Source organism: Dermacentor silvarum, chromosome 1, assembly GCF_013339745.2.
Source record: "Dermacentor silvarum isolate Dsil-2018 chromosome 1, BIME_Dsil_1.4, whole genome shotgun sequence".
Classification (NCBI taxonomy): Eukaryota; Metazoa; Arthropoda; class Arachnida; order Ixodida; family Ixodidae; genus Dermacentor; species Dermacentor silvarum.
Genome location: NC_051154.1, coordinates 55210498 through 55234844, shown reverse-complemented (window position 1 = coordinate 55234844; position 24347 = coordinate 55210498). Strand labels below are relative to the sequence as shown.

The following is a 24347-nucleotide window of genomic DNA, read 5'->3' as shown; positions in this document are numbered from 1 at the left end:
CTTCGTCACTGGGCATCCATCAAGCACTGACTGACTTCAATCCCGCACATGAGAACGTGCACTGAAATTCACGATTCAAAAGTTCATCAGTGAATTATAATGAATTTAAGTTAGTTAATGAACATGTCAGTGAACATCCCACAGTTTATATGAGCACCGCTGTCGTGAATGATGTGTTTCAGGATAAAAAACAAACAAAGATGCTTTTTTTTTTTTTTTTACGTTAGATAACATCTTCCGATAAACGCACCAGCTCGTGCTTTGTTGGCGGCATGCAGTGCTGTTGATATTCGTGAATTCCGGCGCTGTCATGACTCTACTGCAGGCGGATGTTTCCAACGCTACGCGTCTCATTCAACGGCCTGCATCCTGACGGGCGCTACGTGGTCCTACTGGACATCGTTCCTGTGGACAACAAGCGGTACCGGTACGCGTACCACCGGTCTTCGTGGCTGGTGGCCGGCAAGGCGGACCCTCCGTCGCCGGCGCGCCTCTACGCGCACCCGGACTGTCCCTTCACGGGGGACCAGCTGCGCAAGCAGGTCGTCTCCTTCGAGAAGGTCAAGCTCACCAACAACGAGATGGACAAGCAGGGACACGTGAGTGGTTTCAGGACTGACGCACCGACATTTGCTATTTCTTTAGTAAATGCGCTTTGCTACGTTGAGGCATGATCGCGGCCATTTTACAGCGTAAGCTGTTATGGGCTCATTCCAATAGCCGTTTCGGGTCGCGATGATGGCGCCGCCGGCGTCCGCCGCGTTACCGCTATCGCCGGAAACGCGAATAAAGTACTCGATTCCCGCCGGGATCGAGCCCGCGCCCGCTGCGTGGGAGCCGGATACTCTACCACTGAGCAACGCAAGCGCTTGCTATCGAGGCGCTATCGGCCCTATAAGGCAAACGCAGGAGGAGACGACTCGAGCCTCCGCTAGTATGGTGGCACCGTCTAGGTAAGATGCCTGCAAACGGAGCGTCCGCAGACGACGATATGCGATTCAGACGAGGCGCGCAATCAACAACGCGCTTCCGAACTGACGAGCCTCCGCCAGTATGGTGGCGCCATCTAGTTAAGGTGCCTGCAAACGCGGCGCGCCCGAGATGTAAGTTGCAGCTGTAAGGCTTGATCGGACTCAGCAGACTGCTGTACAGAGAGCATTACAAGCCGCAGCTCGCTGTCGACGCCGGGCGGACAGTTCAGATCGTTCTCATCAAAACGAGGCGAACAGACTACCGCGAAGACCCTGTTGTGCGTGGTGCCCAAATTGGAGCTACTTTTGAGCCGCTCCACCAGCTTAAAATGTGACTGTTCTGCGTGTGCCGCGCAGGCCTGTGACTTTTTTATCATATGGGGGCAGTTGCCTTATGCTAGAAAAGCCCGCAATCGGAGCGGTCGTGCGGCTGCAATGAAGTCGCTTTATGCAATGAAGCACACAATTAACTGGAATGCCAATGCATTTCTCCGCAAAGTTCGGGAATTATTATCTCGAAACTGGTGTCATCCTAAGAAATAATTCCAAGTGGATCCGCCTTGCGAACTCCACGGCTACAATTTGTTAATTGCAATATGGGCCATCAGGTAATTAGTTAAAAACTTAATTAGTGAATTTTTGTTGATTAGTCGATTATTCATTTCAATTTCTTGTGCATGTCCGCCTCTTCGAGTAGACCAGCTCATTAACTAGAATTGGGCGATCTGCCACAGGCAACATTGAATAAATTTTGAAAGTGTTCGCTGAAACACCCTGTATATATATATATATATATATATATATATATATATATATATATATTACCTTTAATAACAGTTACACTTGAAGAAACTTAGCGTGACCTCGAAGAATTGTTCACTTTGAAGTCACAGTATAATCGCTACTGCTCATGACTGCTATTGATTCTGATTTCGAGTGAATCCGACTTAGTCTCATTTCGGTTACTGAGTGACTTAGATATATTTATGACCTCCGCATGCAAGTGGTGATATTTCCATCCCTAATAAATGTTGTAAATTATTAGAAGAGCGTTTTTTTTTTCCGTGAGCCATTATCATTGCCGTTATCGTCAGCATTGCCTACTGGAAAGAGAAGCAATACTGAGACACATATCATTCACGTGAATTTCACACACCGTTGATAAAAGACTCTGCCTAAGGGGTCACTGAAGTTTGCAGATCTTTTTCAGGGTCAAAAAGTACGCAATTAAAGCAATTTGAAGCGAGGTTAACATACACCAACATATTCATTCTCTAGGCATAGGCTATCATACCATTAGAAATAATTGTTTGTTGGCTACCTCTTTCTCTTTAGAAAATATATTAAACTTTGTCCTGTGTATATACCTAAATATATTCTGTCTGTGCATGGTATTTATCGACCCTTTTCGAGGAGCAGTTTGTTTTAGAGAAACGAGATGGTGCTCACGGCGGCGCGCCATACGTCTCCTCAGCGACCGCTACCGCTTCTACCTTGCTTCTGTGCGATCAGCTGTCGGAAATGCAACTGAGTTTTCGCTAACACTGCTCCAATCATGCTAAGCCGCTATTCTGGACATTCCGCCATTTTCTTCGAAGTGTGACGTACGCGCGACGCTTACAAAATGGCGCCGATAGCCCCGATTTGCTTTCGTAACGTGACGCAAATTTGACGTTTCGCCTAAGAAACTGCAATGTAGGCATTGAACATAGCTTGGTTGATAAATCAAAACAGTTTTCCTCCCCAGTAAAAATAAAGCAGCTAGCTTAAAGCGTACGATTATTCCATCAAAATCGTTTCTCGCTTCCGTCGTCTGCATGCGCGCAGGCTGTCGTCTGCTTCATTAGCTAGGATGCGTGTCGTCTGGAAACGGAATGAGTCATCGTATATTGGCGCCCATACGCTTGCTTTCTACCTTGAGACAACATACGCGACCTGCCAGTGATGATCAGCGCACGCTCTAGGCCGCGTTATCGCTATCTCGTGATCCGCAAGTTGACTCAGCCCGACTCGTCTGGCTGAGAAGCGGCCGAATATCATCGATAGCGTTGTGCGCGCCACAGGTATCCGCTTGAGCGACGCAAACGCCGGCACTGCCATCTCTTGTGCACTTCGCTGCTTACTCGCACCGCGAGAGGAAACTTCAAGGCGCCGTCTTGCGTACATGTCTTTTTGTAAATTAAAAAGTCACCGTTGTTATAGCCTTTGATGACGCGAAAAGTCATTAATATTGATTACAATACAAACGCAATAGTGAAAAGTGCGAAATGTCGCAGAAAGTTTGCTAGTTTCAACCAATATTATTTCAAATAAACGTGTTTTTAATAAAAATGATGGTGCAAAACACAAATGCCAACACCACCCGAGAGCGATGCAAATGCTATGAACACGCGTTGTGAACAAAAGATTTTTATGGCCCAAAATGACAGGGAAAATGCGGCGATACGCATGCCTCTCCACTGCCATTGCCATAGAGGTTATAGTAATATGAAACTCTATGGCCATTGCATATGGCCGCTCATTACCATAATTCGCACGGCTCATCGCACCACAAATTATGGCGGAAAAGCTCTGCAATGGCGGCCCAGCGCAACGTCACGCAATGTCAAATTGACGTTTACGAAACGGCCCTTCCTGTGACGCTCCTCACGGGATATTCCGTCAGCCAATGAACAAGCTGACATGCCGGCTATCTTGGAACGCCACCACATATTCGCGAAATTGCAGATGCATTGTACGAGCTTCTGCACGCTACCGTCCACTTTCTTTTTAAAGCGCTAAAGTCGCAATATAGGTGCCAAGGACCACAAAAAAGTATTAGTCGATAAAACTGGCAGCTGCACGTCACGCTTCGTCATTCTGACGAAAACGCAAACTTGCATTTTGCAAAACTTCCGTTTCCCGGCACAAATTTCAAAACACGTGACCTCTGGACAGCCAATGAGACAGCCAAGATGGCGGATAATGGCGGCCGTGCAGCCGCCATGCGTGTCCAAAATAGAGCCTCTAGATTGAATCATGTGGATTGAAGACGTGTGCAGTAGTTGGCTGCAAAAATAGTGACTGGCATGACTGAGTCTGTGTGGCCAAGTTCGCGGACCGCTGCTGCAACTGTCCGAACGTGTTATCGGCACTTCGAGATGTACGGCTTTCCTCGAGGATACAGAAATTTGCTCATCCGCCAGCCTTGTATCGCTAACCTTCAAAGAAAGGGCTTCATCCCCAGAACGTCGGCAAGAGTGAGTACCACTCGTTAAACAATGACAAAGGGAGTAGCGCCGCTTCCTGTCATGACGCGCACGTTATCTATACACATATAAATCCCAAATGGCCGGAAAACTTACGCCCACTCTATCGCCAACGTATCAAGAATAATGGGCGCACACTTGAATATATGCGCACTGTATCCGCACAATAAATGACGGACTACACCGATGGCGCACGAATGGTTGAAGCTGAATGTTTCGCGACGATCCACAAGAGTAAGCGAGTTACTAGCTGTAATATATATTTGCTACAAGATTTGCTACAAACAGCTACGTTTCAAGCCTTGTGCGCAGCAAGAACAAATCTATCGGAACTGAGCACACCCGCGAGCGATTACGCAGAAAATAATCAGATAGTGGCCGCACCAAGGAACTTCACTGAGTCAGAAACTGACAAGCCACTGCTTCAAAATACTTGCCAAATAAAAAACAAAGATCAAAACACACTAATCCTGACTGAATTCATGAGCGGAATGTTTGGATAGCTTGGAATACATATTTAGCCCCGCTTTTAAAACAAGCACCATATTACGCTGCTTGCGCCGTTTGGACATAGCTTAATCGGCTCCGAAAGCGCTTTTGCATGTTCTCTGAAGCTGTGATCAAAGCTTCGTGTCGTCCACCAAGTCTCCATCTACGATATCTCCGAAAACAGAGGTTTTCTAAGTCGCGCCGGCGTCATTACTTCCATTGTAAACAAGGAGGCAACGGAGGCAGTTGAGGCAAGAAATGGACGCCTCACCACGTGATCAAACATGGCAGCGCCCACGGGATCGCCGCGAAAAGGGTCAATAGTGGAATTTTTAAAAATGTTAAAGTGAAAAAATACGGATCACGTAGCCGCCGCTGGTGCTTCTAATGCAATCGTCCTCCTATTGTCAGAATTTGCAGAAATAAAGCGAAAGTATGAATTAAAACCAGTGCATGTCCGCGCCAACCATGATGCAGTCAGCTTTTAGTTACAATAAAACTTTAAGTGAAAAGGTAGAGGCAACTCGAAAGAAACCTCAAATGATTTGGGTAATAGAACTCTGGTAATGACACTTAAGGGGGGAGTCGTCAAACTCTTGACGACTCCAGTCATTTATTTGCGCACCACGTTACGTGGTTCGCATATATTGTGCGCCAATCAATCACGGAATCTGGAATTTGAGCAATGATAAATACGGCCCACATGAAAAATGAAAAAAAAAAGGGGGGGGGGGGGGGGGAGGGCGCCCAAGCACACGAACATGCACACACGAGCGCTTATGATCCAACGCGCGTGCATGCGCAGACACAGCTTGTCAAGGACACCACCGGCCCAGCCCCCCTTGACAAAACGTTAAGGGGCACCTAGCTACCGTTTTGGAGCAACGCAACGCAAACTATAAAAAACTAGATGCACTAGGGAGCCACGCTTTCTCGCTAGGGAAACCGCACACGCACAGACCACGGTACTACTTTTTCCGCGGGCGCGCTCCGCCGGTGAGCGGCCGCGTGTGTGGCGTTCCGAATTATTCTGGGAGCGTCTGTACATTCGATGTCAGTATACTGAAAGACGCGTTAGAACAGTCGTGTCACTCGATGCCATGGACGCGAGCCGCTGCAATGCGATCTCTTTATCGTTTCTCCAGCCACCACGAATGCCTCATTAAAAAAAAAAGAAAAAAGGGGAAAAAAAGGAGTTAAGAAACGAGGAAAGAACTGAAAATTTCTATTTTTGCTATAGAAAAAAAATTGTGGAACAAAGAGAGATTATTTAATTTAAGAAAATACTAAGAACAGAATTTTTCTTGATTTGAACAGAGTTGGTCTCCATACGGCAAAGTGAAAATTTTGTTATCAATACTGTGAATGAACTGAGATTTGTTCGTGCCTTTACTTTCCTCAATTAACATTTCTGTGCAGCTTCACCAGCCACGCAAGTATACGCTGGTAGATCTCGTATGCGCGAGTCAATCCGCGTTTTTCACGGCCCGACGGAAAAAAAAAAAAAAAAAAAAAAAAAGGCGCTCGGAAGCGCGCTACTGCAAACACTCGTGCCGAGTATCGCGTTGAAACTCCACTGGTAGCTCGACGTCGGTGCGGTACCGAAAACGTGACTGCAACTCCACTTTAAAACATGAAGCGGCGATGGCTTCTTCCGGACTGCACAGGGAACCACGTAGTTGCCGCCTTTCATTGATGGCTATAATAGCAAATTTATTGATAAACCCCTGCGTTACACTTGGACGTTGCTGACGAAGACCTCTTGCAGCGTCGGTCCTCGATTGCTGGTAGTGGCAGCGTGTGCCTGACTTCACGTACTCGTTGAAGGCGCAACAGGCACTTAGGGTCTGTCTAGGGTTGCCACGATGTATGTACATTAACATCAGAAACCATTGCAATTGCACATGATTACCCAGTCAAGATTCACATTATGGAAGCGCTCAGAGCACACGTCAGGCACCTTGCTCGCGCCCCTTCCCACTATCTAGCCTCACTGCCAGAAGACCGACCACGTGCCTCTTTTTGTCAGACGATACTGCCTTATCGTATATATACCTTCGATCAGGTTACACAGCTGCAACGAGAGTTTTGTTTCCTCCTTGGTGCTTGGCTCAGCCACAAGTTCGACTGACAGTGCCTGGAATTCGAACGAAAGCCGAACTCTCATCACCAGCTCTCAAGCAACTTTCGCTGATCATGATGTACGAAAAATACAGTGATCATACCCATCTATACACTGATGGTTCAACCACCATGGACGGTTCTGCAGGATCAGTGTTTTTTCCTGCGAAAGTCTCAACCTTGAAGTTCAAGACATCACACCAGACGACATCGACATCCGCGGAGCTTGATGCTCTTCGTAGCACACTTCGCATAATTCGTGAGGAACCACCTAGCAAATGGAGTGTTTTCAGTGACTCCAAGGCAGCGTTACATTGCTTGCTTTCCGCCTTACGCGCCGTGGACCCTACGAACAACTAGTCCTCGAAATCCGAGAGCTCCTTCATCGCCTCGTCGAGCAAGGACACGACGTCACCTTTCAGTGGCTCCCTAGCCACTGTTGGCGTAATGGGCAACGAATATGCCGATGAAGCTGCTCGATCTGCTCATGAAGACGGCGCACAGGAACTAATCCCGCTGTCAAGAACAGGTGCAGCAGCGAAACTTCGAGTGCTTGCAAACGATGCCACACAATCGTTGTGGAACACACCTAGTTTGCAACACACACGTCTGCATCGACTGGACCCCCGTCTTCGACTTCGACCTCCACCTGGACTATCCCGACCCGAAACAACGGTACTTCGCCGATTGTGGCTTGGTGTCGCATTTACAAAGTCGTTTGCTTTCCGCATCGGATGGGGGGATAGTGCTGCGTGTGACCACTGCGGCGACGAGGAAACAATCGAGCACGTACTGTGTCACTGTCCCCAATACAGCGCACATAGGCAGTCACTCGCGACCGCGCTGGGCGTCTTGACGACCGGCCGCTTTCGGAGCAGACAGTCCTGGAACGCCGGCGCACAACAAGTCAGTCAAGGCACTCTTGAAGTTTTTGCGATCGAGTGGACTATCTAACAGACTATAGTGCTCACAGACGTTTCCAACCTCCTCTTTTTTTTTTTTTTTTATTCCTTGAATTTTTTTTTCCTGACTGCTTTTTCTCTTCCCTATTCCTTCCGCCTTTCATTTCCCCTTCCCCCAGTGCAGGGTAGCAAACCAGAATCTTTTCGGGTTAACCTCCCTGCCTTTCCCACCACGTTTCTCTCTCTCTCTCTCTTTATCATAATAGACCGACAATGACGCAACCGATGAGCTCGAGTTATCGTACTGCGACGGGCTTTCTTGTCGACGGCACCGATAAAATCAGCGTGCCGACCATCGTTCAACCGAACCCCGCGCGATCGGCCGTCGAACCGATACGTGATAGCCACAATGCCTTCGTTTGTATATATGATTAATCGCACTCAAAGTGAGTCAAAACTTGCATACGAAGTTGAAATGCACAAGCTTCAACCCTCTCAAGCCGTGCACATGAAGTTTGAGCCAATGTTGATCCTTTTCAGCGAAGGTTAGGTTCGTGCACCCACTACATGCGGACCTGAACTGAAAAGTAAGCAAGTTAGGACGAAGGAAACTGCTTTTATAGTTCTGTTCTGGCCTTAGCGATTTGAAATAAACTACTCTTCGCTTGGCACGGCGCGTACACAATAAGCTGCAGCCTGCAAGCGGGGACACAGCGCTGTGCCCAACGGCTGTGCCTACATCTGTACGTCATCGTTCCCGTAGGCTACCGGTCGCATTCACAACGTAGATGGGTGGGTCTTTACGTGTTGTCATGCTGAAACATTTCTTGATTCCTGAGATGTACTGTTTACCTCTGCGTGAAACGCGAAACAAGCAACCGTACATTCGGTACAGCAGCATAAACAACCGCCTCGCTAGTTATAGACCAACGGTGTCACTGATGGCATCCGCGTTTTCGCGGGAGAACAACATGGCCTTTAAATGAGCGCTTACGCGAGCACAGTTTTCTATAATTTCACAGTTTTCTACATTGATACGTATTCTGTAGTCCGGTGCCAGCTTACTTTCAATTCAAATAAGGCTCTATGCCAAACTTGTTTTGCATGTGTAGCGAGCATAAACGTGCTGACGTCTTCGTTCTGTGAATGCAGTTTCAAGCAGGAGGCTGTGTTGTTAGCACTAATAACTCTGGTTACCACGGCTTGCACTGCAACCTAATTTCAGCTTGAGTGCAGCGACTTTATTATTTAAATTTATAAAATGAGCTTGGAAATAAATTGAAACTAAATTTTCAATCTCTTTGCATAACAAAAAATGTCGCAGTTTCGCCCGAAAGGCGAAGCATCGATTGCGATAGCAAATTAGTAGAGAGCTATTCGGAGTAGGGATAGTGGTTTTATCGCCTGCATAAACTTGGACACATTCGCTTACTAACTGAATTAACAATCGTGGTGCCAGCGCGCACAAGCAAATATGAATAGATCACACTGAATGACCGCAGACAACGACTGTCAAAACGCTGGCAGCAAGCGCAGGTTCGCGCGGTCTATCGCTTCAACGGAAACTGAGCGGCGAATGCACAGCGCATACAAAGGTCAAAGCCGTGTGGAAATAAGAGACGGTGCGGGCGACCAGCACTGCCGGGCAAAGTGCAGCGGAGAAGTTGTTGGCAATGGAGTAGCTGCCCCCTCCCCGCTTCCTCCCGCGCTGCTTGCCCGCTTTCATGCTTTCGCGTGGGAGATTGAGTGGCAAGATACGCCTTTGGTGCCGGAGCACAGCGCCGCCCCGCCTCCCTCCCTCCCATACCCCCCCACGGCCTTTCGCGCGACGGTCGCGTTTGCTTTCCGCCGTGCGTTCGCTCTCCGTCATAGCGCGCGTCCCCCGTGCGCTTGCGCTCGCGCATACGGCGCGCGGCGACGATTTTATCGCCCTTGGAGTCTATACGAAACCTCACGGCGACGGCAGAAATCCGGTTGAAGTGTCCATATAATTGCTATCGCAATAGAAAGTAGATATACTAAAATCATATTGACAAACTGAACAAGTGTATATTACAAAAAATCTAGAGAAATCTAGGGAATTTCCTTATAATATTTAAGGAAAAACTGGCTTCGGAAGTTGGAAGCACTGATCCTGTCACGTAGTGCCGGGTGCCTTGGCGCCAAGTATCTTGACAGTGGTCACATCTCATATGCTCTACGTAGCGTTGTTATGATCGGCTTGGAACTGCACCTGTGAAATGTGGGAATCAAGCTCGAGCGCCTTTCCCGTGACGAGATAATCCTCTTTCATCCCCGAGAGAGCGTCTGACCTCTACGGAGCAGACGAAAACAGCGAGCTACCAAGAAGGAAGACCCGAGGGAGAGGAGGTCGCCAACTTGACCACCCGACAGAGGTCTGACACTTCCACAAGTTCCCCGAAGGAGTCATCGCCAGGTTATGCCTGGAATCTGTATCTCTCCAATGTGGGAAGCAAGCCCCAGCGCTTTTCCCGTGACGAGATAATCCCCTTCAGCCCCGAGAGAGCTCTCACCTCTACGGAGTAGACGAAAACGGCGAGCTACCAAGAAGGAGGACCCGAGGGCGAGGAGGTCGTCAACTTGACCACCGGAGAGAGGACTTCCACGAAGGAAACGCCGGCCACCACGAGGGGATTTAAGGCCGTCCTGGCCCCCGTGTTAATCAGAACCGCTCGAGACTCGGATAGAGTCAAAACCATGTACCAATGAAGTGAATACAATCTTTTCTATTTTTCATCATCACGATGCCCGCCTTCATCGTCGTTTCCTGATTCCTGCGGTGACGACCCACCTCACCCGGTCGAGATTATATCAGCGTGCTTATATGTACATGTATGATCTGCTACAACCGCATCCCAGCATTGGACCTTTTCGTACTACGTGAAAGCTGCAGTAATACGCCTGTAAAAGCTACTTTCCTAATGGCGGAAACTATCTAACAGTTTGTTCTTATGGAAAAACAATAAACATATTATTTGGTGGAATCACACAAAAGCAAGCTAACAGAAAACCGAAGAGAACAGAAAAGATATATTGTAAAATTTGCCATACTTTTTTTTTTCACGCACACACATACAAAATAATAATAATAATAATAACAGTGTATAAAGTAACAGTAATTTTTCCTGCTAGATGTAATTATATCTTGTGATGCATGTGTCCAAGTTGAGTAAAGCGACGGGAGAGTATGGCTCATTTACTCCACTTACCCAATTATGCTGCAAAACACGATTACATCTTAAAGCTGCATAGCCGTAATTATACCAGAATCAGTCTTTTCTTGGTATGCTTGCAATCCAGCACAGCTGGAAGCAAACATACCAAACAGACATTACTTACTCGCCTTTGCATTACATGCGAGCCGTCTTTATGCACCAAATAATTGATTGCGGCCTTTGCCTAGAGACACACTTTGCATGCTTTGTGGTACACACATAATTGCTGACTCTCTTGGCTGGCGTGGAGCGGTCCCAATATAGAATATGTCGAAGCGCTTAAGACGGGAAACACCGCGGGCTTGTGTCCTCACCTCCGCCTGCAAATATATATATATATATATATATATTATTTTTTACATTTCAGACGACCAGAGCTTAGACGGAGAAAAAAGAAGGCCACACACATAGCGTTGTATGCATCTCCATTTTTTATTTGTGCTTCGTCTAAGCGCTGCTCATCCAAAATTTGAATAATTGACATGTATAACATTACACTTATACGATAGCAAAATGGCCAGTCTTACCATGAGAGGGGGCGTGGTATGCCAGAAAAGAAGCAATAACGAAAGACGAGTTGCGACGCCACTCCAAAATTTACGCACTAAACACCGTGACGTCACAAATTTTACCCTACGTCTGCTCAGGTCTGGTTAACTGTTCATTAGTCAATAAGCACTGCATTTCATTCGAAAAGAACCCAGGACAGCTTAGCAAGTATCGGCAACTTTTCCTGCTGCCAAGGCGCGGCCCAAATAGTAGAAAATAATTTGAAATCCATGACGTCACACTCATGTACCTGCGCTTAAGTTTCACTGCGAAATTAGTAAAGTGTGGCCTTTATTATCCTCTGTATATAATAATCAACATTTTCCTACTAAATTAATGAAAACAGGGTTTTCAGACAATAATACGCCAGTCTAACCTGACAGACTTAGGGGCTAATTGGTAAAGTGTGCTCTACACATCACATAACAGTCTAAAGTGATATAGTAGCTACAGTGACAGACGCCGATTCTGCTCTTCTGATAAAATCAGCTTCGAAGTCCATGCACCCGTCTCAGTATACAACAAGCTCAACGATCACCACTGTTGCGGTTCGCATAAACGAGTTGTCGCCTGCAATGAGAAAGCCACTCGCTATATTTTTTAGCACATCTTGCAGCCTATTAGAGATAAATCATTACTATTTGTGATTCCCACAGTAATTGAGAGATTTGAAGCACCAGATTGCCTGCTAGTGATCTGTTTTATGAACAAATTCGCTTTTTTCTGTTACAGATCGTGCTGAATTCGATGCACAAGTATCAGCCACGGATTCACTTGGTCAAGCTGCGGCCGGACTGCTGCTCAAATCCACCTGTCATAACAGACCTTGAAGCGGAGCAATTTCGCACTTATATCTTCCCAGAAACAGTATTCACCGCTGTCACAGCATATCAAAATCAATTAGTGAGTTGCCCTTTCCTTGATTTTTGCTGTGCTGGTGTATGCTATAACCTTGATATAATGAGCTGCTTACAGTGCACTAAGAAAAGTGCGATATATAAAGTAAAGATTTAAACCAGCGATTTAAACCAGCGAACTAGACGCATACACAGAGATAAAGGCACAGGACAATTCCAGCATCGTCCTGTGGACTTGTCTCTGTGAATGCATCTAGTTCGCTGGTTTGATTCTTTACCATGTACAAACTTGCCCAACACTTAGCCTTACTGCATATATAAAGTAATCCAATATATCCGAACCCGATTAAAACGAACATTTAGAAGTGTTCGTTACACCGTGTATGCGAGCTCGTTACCCATGATTGGTCGCGTAGCAATTGTAGGTGCAATGCGCAACCGTGCTACAAATCTGCGGGACCGTGCTGAAACACCTTAGCGACCAGATACTAGCAGCAACATGCTTAAGCAACGCAGCAATCCGACTAATAAGATACAACAAACGAAAAAGCACGTAAACCACATAAAATCATGCTCAAAAAAAAAAAGTGAAAAAAAAAAGGCTGCTTGCATGTTGCGCTCGAAGTTCCATATATGCAATGCTAAGTACGCTATAACATTGCATAAATGTTGGTAAAGAAGTGCTGCGTGTTTGGCATCATGATTTATTGAACCGGCATACCTGTTTTATCGAACATGTGTTCATAAAAATGTATATTTATATATCTCTGAAGGACACATTTATAAAGAAATAAGAAATCAATGACACTATAGCCAACATTGGAACAAACCAATGTATTTTCTGGTACATGATAACGCAAACGTACGTCTGAGCATTCGAAAATCAATGCCCGAATACAGTTGTTCGAATATGATTCCCTGGTTCATTATTCGCACATTTAATGTTATTAAGCAAAGAAATTACATATACTCGTGGAGGTTCTTCGCACGGCATTTAACAGGCTGATTTTTGCTTAATCAAATGCTTATGAAGACTCTATCGACCACCTACGTTATACTCATACGTTAGGAGTCAACCACAGCTCGCAATATAAGAGTGATGCATGTACTATCAACCCAAAAAGTTTACGGACCAAGGGATCTCACAAAAAGCTGAATATCTCCGCAGCCTCAAAATGCAGCCTGGTATTCCCATTTCCAGCCTCTACTGGTATATTCGAACAACATTGTGATGTACAGTTTTACTGACTACTTTTAAAGGCTGCTCGGATATTTAGCATTTTCTGAGATCCCGCGGTCCGTAAACTTTTTTTGTCGATAGTACATTGATTAAAATGCGCTTTTTGAGCCAGAGTAAAAAATTATGAGCTATGATATTTGATTGCCTTATCCTGACATGAAACTTCAGAGTGATCTTGAACATACATAGAGAGAAAGAAAAAATCGTGAAACATGTCGCATCAATGTTGCTGTATTAGTTTTTATTGCATTTACGTAGCAAAAGGTTGTTTGAAAGATGGATAGTACTATGCAAGTATAAGGACGTTCTACTTCTGACTGGAAGCGATACTTTGAATTCGTAATGAAATTTTCCGCACCTTGTAACAACCGCCATAAAGCTGAGAACCAATGGCTAGGGACTTTTCTTGAACTTGTACCATTTCTCATAGCTGAAGTAAGGGCCCTCGCACCACCGGAAAAGTAGCCCATCAATGCGTTGAGCCAGCGTGAGTACGTGACTGTTTAAAGATGCACCAGAACTATCGCTCTATTGTGTTAGCCGTGTACAAATAACTTCAGTACTCTGCATCTCTTGTGTGCTCTTTTTCAGATAACCAAACTCAAAATAGACAGCAATCCATTCGCCAAGGGCTTTAGAGATTCATCAAGGCTAACAGATTTAGAAGGGTAAGCCGCATGAAAATCACTGCAGAGGATCGTCCCTCATCCATGTGTAGCTTTTTCTTTTCTTTCTTTTTTTCAAATTAAGGACGGGGCTTTATCTCATCTCCTCAAAGATGGGAGCCTATCTCTTTCCCAGTACTCGAAGTTGTTCATTCAATCACTTTGAGAAAATGTTTCACCTATAAGCTAAATACGTAAAACTCCAGAATTCACCTGTACCTGTAAGCTAAAGTTTACTACTACTACTACTACTACTACTACTACTACTACTGCCTCTAACACTTTGCTACAATGAGACCCATCAAAAATGAAAAATGCCAAAATGCGACTCCTCCTCCTACCCGCAATAAATTTCACCTTGTGACACGCTCATGACAAGAACAGAAAAAAAAATGAAAAAAAAGCATTGAAATTGTGTCATAATTAATATGGTGAATCATCTAGTCTGGAAACCAGCGCAAGAAGTTCAAAAACAAAATTAAGGGGAAAAAAACAAAAAAAAAAACACGAAGTGCGCATGGGCTAGTAGGAATGAGTGCTCTTTGTGATAAAATCAATAAGCTTGTTTGTGAGATCAAGATTTCTCTACACAGGGGCAGAATTCAAATATACAACTGCCATAAAAAGCTCTATTTTAGGCCACAACTGGTAGTTTGTTCTCATGGACACCACGCCTTGTTCGGTGGTCATATATTTCGTCCCTTGGCTTCATGACTTCTGCTAAAACGCACATTTTGGAAAACTCTCTACGACGTGCTCTGACAAGCTTCCACACTGCTGTGCCATGCTGTCCTTCCCTTGTCCGCATGCACATAGATACCCGATTACCAACAATGCGTACCACTGCCTTTGATACCTTCGCCTAAGCAGGCACGACCAGTGTTTTTCTTTGTTTGTTTTGTGGTTTCCGCGCTGCGCGGTGTGCTTGTCCCTCATAAGGAATGTATTTCTCATTGCTTTTCTTTTTTTTCTTTTTTTTTTCCAGGGAATCTGTGGAGACTTTACTTCGAGAGCATGCTTTTCGACACTCGCCCTTCAGGGCTTTTATGACTGGAGATTTACCACCAGAACACCAATTCCTCGCCACTGCAGGTGGTACGTAGTCTTTGCCTATCGTGTGCATTCATAAATGACAACTATGCAGTCGCAAAGTTGTAGCTCTTTTCCCAACAGTTCTGAGAAATTTTGAGGCTAGTGCACCGAATACATCCAAAAAGAAAATAAACAGCGAAATGGCATGCCACTAACAGATAGAGGCTAAACCACGATACTAAAAAAAAGAAAGAAAAAAGCAGATCCAGCGCACCTGTTGAATCTAGTATATGAAGGTTTCTCGAAGCGGTTAATTAAATATGCTATGCGTGCAATTGTCGTTATTGAGATTCTACGCAATGTGCAAGTTCATATGTTAACGTCTAAATTAAAAAAAAAAAATTCTGGGGTTTTGCATGCTAAAACCATGATCTGATTATGAGGCATGCCATTTTGACCACCAGGGTTTTTTTTAATGTGCACCTAATGCACACTGCACGAGTACTGTAACATGAGCGTTATTGCATTCCGCCCCCATCGGAATGTGACCGCTGCGATCGAATCCGCGACCTCGAGCTCAGCAGCGCAACGCCATAGCCTATGTTTTATGCGGCGCACATGTCACAACTTTAATGCAATGTTTTTGAACTGCACTGTTCATAAGCTTTGACGAAATGAAAACAGTAAAAGAATAACAGCAGCTCATGGGAATGCACAAGCAACGTCGACGCAGTAATGTCATGAGGGTGAAGGCGGTGTTCGATTATTGAAGCAATTGAGTGGTGAGGAGAGGTGTAGTACAACGTATGCTGAGATGCACAACGCCGAAGACAGTGGTAAGGTAGACAGACTACCAAGCGCCCATTCCATTCCTGCCTCTGTGGCCAGGGGACGTATTCTTGGACGATCACTTTCTACGATACTATCCCTTTCGCGTGACGTAGTGCTCAACCAGTCAATCAGCTCATTTGGTTTTGCTCAGCCAGCCAATAAGCGCGTACTGAAAGCAATAACGTTGAAAGTGACCGTTCCCTGCACGCACGCACATGTTCTTGCACGTGCTAGCGATGCGACGCACACGAGCTACTTCACGTTGGCATGAGATACGTATGCAAGTGTGGCCTAATCGTTGAGGCATGGGCTATCGTGCTGGGAGACCGAGCTGACCCCACCATCGAGCGCGTAATTCTTTTAAAGGGAACCCTAAATCCCAGACTATGCTGACCGTGGCTGCATTGGTGGGTTTTAGAATGGGTTACCCGAGGCTCGCAATCAACTAAAAGTGCCTGTAAGGATTTTCGCAAAGTTCTGTCAAAGCGAAAGCTCATCCGTACGTGTGACCCAGCCTGAACTCTGTCGCCGTGGTTACTGAGTTTAGTCACGTGAACGAGTGGGACTCCGTGCGGGGTGACCGGTGCTTAATACGCGCTTGTGTGCAGCAGCCCTGGGCCGACTGCCGACGGGGAGTGAACTCCTATTGCTGGCCAACGGCGCGTCCCCCTGGAAAGTACCCACTGTGCCCATGGCCATGGCAGACTTGACGGCACTTATGAGCGCCCAGCAGCAGCAGATGCACACGCTACCCGGCTTCTACTTGGGCTTCCCGCGCACGCTGTTCCCACCCTTCACGATGGCCGGCACAGCAGCGGCAGCACCCGTTCCGCCTGCGCGCTCACCGTGCCCACCGCCACCAACGTCACCGACGGCAGCAGGCCGCGCGGCCCCCAGTGCCAGTTCACCCGGGCCGCCGCTGTACCCACCGCGCGCAGGCGCCGCCGCGGCCGCCGCTGCCTACCCTGGCCTCAAGTTCCACCCCTACTTCCACCCGAGGCTCCTCAGTGCCGCCGCGGGGCCGCGGGAAGGCAGCCCCGTCGAATACGACACCGCCGCACCGCAAGTGTGAAAGCTGCCTCGCCAGCAGTCCATGTGCCCGGTGTGTGCCAGTGTGTGGCCAGTGCAATGAACAGACAGTTCCACATCTGTACAGTCGCAACCATGTTAAGGGACTACGAACTGCTGAACTGCATGTTGCCCTTGGCAATGGTACGATGTCCTACGTGTCTATTAGCTTGCAGGTCAACGTGTTGCTCTGTAGCGACGCTGAATCTGCACCACTTCCGGAAATGTCGATTTTTGGAATCTGGCACCCTCATATATGGAATCGCCTGGTTTTTCCCACTGTCATTTGTGCACAAAGCCCATCATCTTCTGTGCACAAAATAATGGCGTGTTTGTTTGCCACAGCTTCTGATAGCTTGGCACTGTTATTACGGGTGGACTTTAATTATCGGCCCATGAGCCACTTCAGATTGCACTTTGTGATGACAAAGAATAGTTTCTCCCTTTTTTCCCATCACCTCATGCTTGACTGCCGGCACCAATGTGCATTCGTCTTGCACATCCTATCTGAAAGCATGCAGCTCAGATGCAACTCTTTAAAGCTCAAGTCAAATTCTACGTTTTGATTCTTTGCGTGTGCAGCAAATGCATTGTACAAATTTTCCGTCATGATTATCGTGTGGCCCTTGCCTCTTGTGAAGTTGTTATGTCCACATAGACGAGGTGGGAACAGCTGCACCAACCTTTCCATATCAATCCCAGTTAACCTTTCCCTACCTCACCTACCAATGTGAAGAGACAGTGTAGACTACAATTAATAGTTATGGAAAATTACAGTACATTTGGCTTCCATCAGTTTTAGGTCACCAGACTGGAGCCGGATGTTGGAAACATCAATGAAAGACCAACCTTTGCATGAGTGTGCACTTTTTGAATCTTGCCTTTTCTTTGCTTGCCTTGCTTTTTGCAATTGAAAACATTCAAACTTTTACTGTGTATACCTTCTGGCCCAGCAGCAACCTCTGAGCCCTAAAGTATGTTTGTGGCTCATGGAGGCTTACTATCAGCTGGCTTTCATTTCTTCATCAAGATATGTTTAACTGAAAGCTGTAGTCTGTGACTTCATTTTAAATATAGAGCCAATGCTGAGTACTTGCATAGCATGTATCTGGTATTCTCAGTTACATTCCTTGTAGCAGTAAATGTATCTGCAAGGAATGCAGACAGTGACATAGCTCATCACTTCTATGTCCATATCTGCAAGGGCAGTCACCCTGCAAATTTGGGAGGTGATTGCTGCCCTTGTTCCCCATCCTCACTTCTGGCCCACACTGATTCTCAAGTACTTCCCACTTCCATAACAGCTCCTTTGACTTTCATTTCTATAAATTAAAGTGAAAACAGCATAAGAGGATAAGAAGGATGGCTGGACCTAGAAACTTAAATGACTGTATTTTTCTTTTAGCTTATCTGCTTTGACATTTGGCAGCGTCTTCACTCCACTTGTGTACCACCAACAATCGAGTATATTTGCAGTAATGCTTCACAATATAAACATTTGATGGAACTGCACAGCAGAAGAACTTGCATGATGCAGGGACGATTTCATCAATCCTAGATGAGTCATCCACTGTGTGAGAGCCTCTACAGCAGCTACAAAAGTGAGCATCCACAGATTGCAGTAGATCAAAACTAAAGACATCTTGTCGACAAAGCTTTATTTTGAGGTGTTAATCTCAAAATAAAGCCATGTGCCGTAGAGTAGTTATCAGGAAACACATTTCATAATATTCGATGGGAAACAAAGGACAGAATCTTGCACTAACGTGTCTTGGCTGTTTCTGCCAATAGTCGCCATTGGTGTACAAACGTAGCGCCATGAAACTTTCCTACTTATGGGAAAAGGCTTTAGGAGTGTTGTGATGCTCTCACTGCAACAGGTCTATATTTTATTTCACTAAATCTTTGCAACAAAGCCCCTTGGCTAACCAGGAATGAGAACCTGAAGAGGGGCCTCTCCATCACCTGCAATTAATCCAATTGTGAGTGACACAGGCTGAACAGAAGGGTCATGGGACGATTAGTGGCTCAAAATGGGCAGGCCCTTCAACTTTCACCCTGGCATGCAGATGGTAGTCATTCCTGATTTACTGACACCTGTAGCTTCTGCTGCACTGCACTAATTTAACAAAACAGGTTACAGTTGCCTTGCTTTCTTCAATTTCTTTTTTCTCAATAGGAAATATTGAATGACAGCTGTTTCTGCAGCACAAGATAGCTCCTTTGAATTAACAGTATAAGGTCACCTTCAAAGTCTGAAATAAGATCATGGAAAGGAAATCTGGAATGATAAGTGTAGTTTCACAGTGAACTCAGAGTGTAAGCTACAAGCACATGTAAGATTACTTGCTAAATTGATTTGTACTGTTAAGTTAGAAAACACTGTCATAGCAAATGGTCACAGCCCTGTATTTTGGCTTGACGTCAGTCCTTTCTTCCCTTCCTTTTCTTTATAATTCCTAAGTCTGATGCAGTGTGCTTTATTAGGCCAACAATGAAGTGATCTGCCACACATTCAGTGCATACAGTCGTGGCCTAAACTTTAGAAGCCACTGTGCGAGTGACAAGAACTGGCTGAAACCTGATGCAAGGCTTTAGTCGCACTTCTAGTGCTCTGAAGCTCAAGAGAGTGAACAGCACTGTCCACCTCAATAGCAAGGACGCTGGAGCACACAGTTTATGGAGGCCTCAGTGCAGTGACAGCTCCTGTCACGCATACACGGTCTTCTAATCTTTCTGCAAAAGCTGTACATCCAAGAGATGCAACCATAAACCAGTACCATTCATAAATGCCAGGCATTCACATGTGCTTTTATATTAATACACTGCACTTTCAGAAGTTGAGGCTTATACTGCAGGATGTTGCCATAACATGATGGAAAGTAGCACAAAAATATGAGGGCGATCGGACAAAGTGCTACTATCACCTTCCTTCGTCCCTTATTTTTTGCACAACTTCCCATCATGTCTACACACCAACTAGCCCAGCAAAGCATCTTGCTCGATGTTGCCATAAATTGGGCACTTTAAGATGTCAGTGCTTTTACTGAAGAAATGGTCCAGCAGCACACTTGTTCTCAGAGATGGGAGCACATACAGTAACTTTAACATGTGTGGAGTTAAAGTATCAAAACGTTTGTTGCAACAAATTTGCAAAACTTATAAAGCCCGAAAATTGATTTTAATAAGTTCTCTTGACCAACATGTTGGTAATCACTACCCACTTCTCGTCCTTTTTCTTGTCAATTCAAAATTTTCACAAGCTAATCAAGCAAAATATAAAATTAAACAATTCTAGACATGTTATTTTGGTTGCATTTGTATGAAATAAAAAGGATTGTCTGTTTAACTCAAACAGTCTGCCTGAACAGAAAACCATCATCTTTAATAAAGAAATCAGTTTTCTTGGCTCAATGAAGTACAGCCAAGGCTTTTAAACTCTGTTTTGACAAGTTACAAAGGGCTGGTGGTACACAATGTGGCCCTAAATCTCGAGTCGAGAATTTTATGGGAAAGCATTCCTGGCACATAGTACATATCTTCTATTGTTGTTGTTTTTGGTCCAAAGTTAACAAAAGACATTACTTTTTTGCGGCACAGTTGATGACGGATGGTTATTCTGCAAGGGTAATCATTTGACATCCCAAAAAACTTTTGGCACTACGAGGAAGCAATGAAATTGCCTGCGCAGATCTATTTTCTGGGCTTAGTTCAGCTGTCTCCTGTTTTATGCCTAACAATTTCCCAGAAAAACTGTTCACTTATCAGTGAACCATGTACTACTGGGCGATCAGTCTTTCTTGCATCCTTAAAGTGTGTTTAAAATTTGCTATGAGATTTCTTGAAGAGCTTTTAAACTTATTTTATGAAGACATATTTAGTGTTACTTTCTCACTGAGTTCGCGTACGAGGTACGTTGGCCGACAGTCAATTAGGTGTTCAAATATCATGTTAATTTCTCTCAACAACTAGCAAAGATTTGTTTCTTAAAAACAAGTGGCCCGGAAGAAGCAGTATAAGATGGAAAGCACCTTAATTCTTCCTCCATTGAGCACAGTGCTGTATAATTAAATCTTGATTGTAAAGACACTACAAATCACATCGCATTCCAGCTTAACTCACACTGCACCATCAGCAAGGAAACCACCTTAAGCTGCAAACATTCCAGCTATTAAACGGAGATTGAATAATCACTATTTACTTGTGCCAGCTGTCAAGTTTAATATATTATTCAGCATGCGGAGGGAGACTCTTCTTTTCACTAGTCAATGTCACTTGCCACATAAAAGATAACCTCTCGAAAATGCTGTTCCAGTGTGCATACACGTCTGCACAAGTGCGACCCAATCACATTGGTTTCATTTCATCACACTGAAAGCCTAACGGCTGGCGGTGGCTTGTAAGGGTACAAAGAAAGCACTCTAGAAAAATCAAAATGTTGAGCGCACAATGTGCAGACACCAAGATCAAGCTTTGCCAGACTGATGCGCATTTCCTTTTCAGTGAGCTATACTTAAATGGGAGGGCAACTTTAAGTGATGGCTATCAGACATAAAAAAATAGAAACATTATGATGTTTATAAGTGCACTAGGGCTTCTCCATTTTTGGTGTGTGGACTAAAAAAAAATTTAAGTCTGCTGATAGCAGAGAGTCAAATCACTGCCTTCGAATGCTGGCTATGAGCATCTCATTTATTCTCTGTAGAATGCTGTTGCTAAGGGAAACCAAGAATCAGTGTATCGCTAAAGCAGTGTCTGCATGTGTGTGTGCAAATGTGTGCATGAGCAGCAGCCTTCTTGACACCTGCAGATGTAATGTGGTGTACACATACATGCAGGTAGGAGTAGTATTTAAGCGCTAAAATATTAGTGATAGCACACAACATGAAGTACACAAGATACTACTGGGTCAGTCGTGAAGGTCCTTTAAGAGAATCGTTTGCTCAAGCCACTCCGACTGTCACGCTCCATTCATTCTAAGGTACACTATTTCATGCTTTGTTTTGTACAATACTGTATTCTACAACAATGCTTCCTATGCCGCACACAAGAGAGAGAAATAAGGAACAAAATAGGGATAACGTGGTAACGATACATGAGAACATTTCCAACATCCAACATTTAGTTAAACCTCTGTGTGATACTCTTGCTAGCCAAATATAGAACAATCCTTTCTCTTTATTTTTTTGTAAACTTGGAAAGTGTTGTTGTGAAATGCTGTAATAAAGAACACAGGCTATTTATGATGTTCCCCTTTGGTACTGGAGCGTGGTTGACGCAGAGACTTCAGCAAACAAAATTCCTAGAAGTTCTCAAATGATTACACATGACCTAGTATATTAAGAGGAAATAAAAAATGCAAAAGTGGAAACAATTGTGTTCTGTACATACTTTTTTCTTTTTAATTCATTATCGATGGGGTCATGCGGAGGTATTGGAACAAGAAATGTCCTTTTGCCGCAACCCAGTCAGCGACAATGGATGCATTTGTAAAATATATATTTTGTGAATAGTGTTTGTAGATGTGCCGTCTTTTCCGATTATAAATACAAGCGGAAATTTCAGGTGCGCAGTCTGTTTTTCATGTCAAGATCTAAGCATTTTCTAGGCACCTGTTGACAACATGGAGCAGAAACACTGTGACATCAAACCAATAAACATGTACTATTTCTCAACATGCGTTTTTATCTTTTATTTCTTGTCTGGTATGCATGTGCACATTAACATTACCTGTATGTTACTGCTGTGGCAGTGAAACTTGTGCACAGCTCTACTGTCCTCATAACCATCCAAAATATTCAAACATTGTTTGTGGTGGCATTGAGATCATAATACTATAAATTTATAATACTAGTAGCTATACAGCGAACAGCTGTTGTGCTACAGATGCTGTAATAACACATAGGCAATTAAAAGTTCACACATAAGTAATGATTTCTTTATGGATCTGTGTCGAGAAGGTGTTCTACGGCACAAGAAAAAAACTTGACATAATCACAGCAAGATTCATTGCAGGACAGCAAATCGATCTGCTCCTCTCCCACCACAACACACACGTGAGGGAGCTTGGGTTGCCAGCTTTGCAGAGAAAAAAATATGCACTGGAAAGGGGGACAAGCACAGTATGCAAAAATACAAACGAAATGAAAACAAAAAAGTGTTAATATGTGGAGTAAAAACTTTAGAGCCTTTACATAAATTTGGCACATACTTAAAATTTTGAAGAAAACTAGCGCAGTGATGCTACTGCGGAGTTCTGATTTGGAGCATCAGAAATTTCATTTTGGAGCACTTTGGAGCAAGCAATTTGGCATTTGGGAGCAGCTGATTTTTCACACCCTGAAGTATTTCGAAAAAGCGAGTTGCAATTTACATTTCAGGGCCTGAATAATTCGTACATTTTTACGAGAAGCTTAGTAAACATTTCCATCCATTGCAGATCTCGTGGAGAAAAAAAATGCTCTTCTGTGCATGCGACACACAAATTGATATCGTTTCATGTATTGCTAGTTTTCCCAGATGTCATTCGGTATATTCAGAAACAGAAATGATGGACACATTGGCGACATGCAGTTATTATAATCACATGTCACACTGCGTTTTCCCGGCTGTTACGTCATTTTCGGCCGGCCCCTGCATAGCTCCCATAGGACCCAATGCAGTGGTAACCCCGCTGTTGCGTCGCAACTGTGGGACCGTTCCCGCATCATGCGTTGTGAATTGCCACCCTGCACCAGCCTGAGCGGCCATTTTGACTATTCATGTCGCTTGGCTTGGGGGCTTGACGATGGGATTGGCCGCCCAAAGTACCGGGGGTGACACTTATGACATATTTTCGGTTTACGCCAGCAAAAGCATGGCCTTTGAGATCCGTATTTGCCATCTAAAGGTAATGTCAATGACGCGTTGGGGCCCTAAAATTGGTTATGGCGCATAGATGTTCCGTATAAAGTCAAAAGGCGATAACGTCATCGCTGCGCACCGTATGCTATATGTGGGAGTGAAAGCGTGTGAGGGGAGCCGATGACCGCGGCCAAATCTCGCGCGCGCAAGAAGGAAAAGCGGGGAGGAAGCGCGCCTTCCGTCGCGCTTGAGGCACCGGCGAGGGAGCAAGGGGCGGCGTTATACTCTGGCATCA

General features: G+C 45.0%; 1 protein-coding gene across 3 annotated transcripts in view; it reads left to right on the top strand.

The window, feature by feature from the left end:
- LOC119463584 (T-box transcription factor TBX20) overlaps window positions 1-22884 on the top strand; it is a 177182-nt gene extending 154298 nt beyond the window's left edge. For 2 of the 3 annotated variants that reach the window (XM_049668302.1, XM_037724421.2), the window contains exons 3-7: window positions 326-599; window positions 12249-12419; window positions 14205-14281; window positions 15264-15373; window positions 16750-22884. In XM_049668302.1, the coding sequence (XP_049524259.1) occupies window positions 326-599; window positions 12249-12419; window positions 14205-14281; window positions 15264-15373; window positions 16750-17213 (1096 nt within the window). In that variant the 3' untranslated portion in view covers window positions 17214-22884. The remainder of the gene's footprint in view (window positions 1-325; window positions 600-12248; window positions 12420-14204; window positions 14282-15263; window positions 15374-16749) is intronic. The other variant, XM_049668298.1, reaches the window with a different exon arrangement.
- The last annotated feature ends 1463 nt before the right edge of the window (window positions 22885-24347 follow it).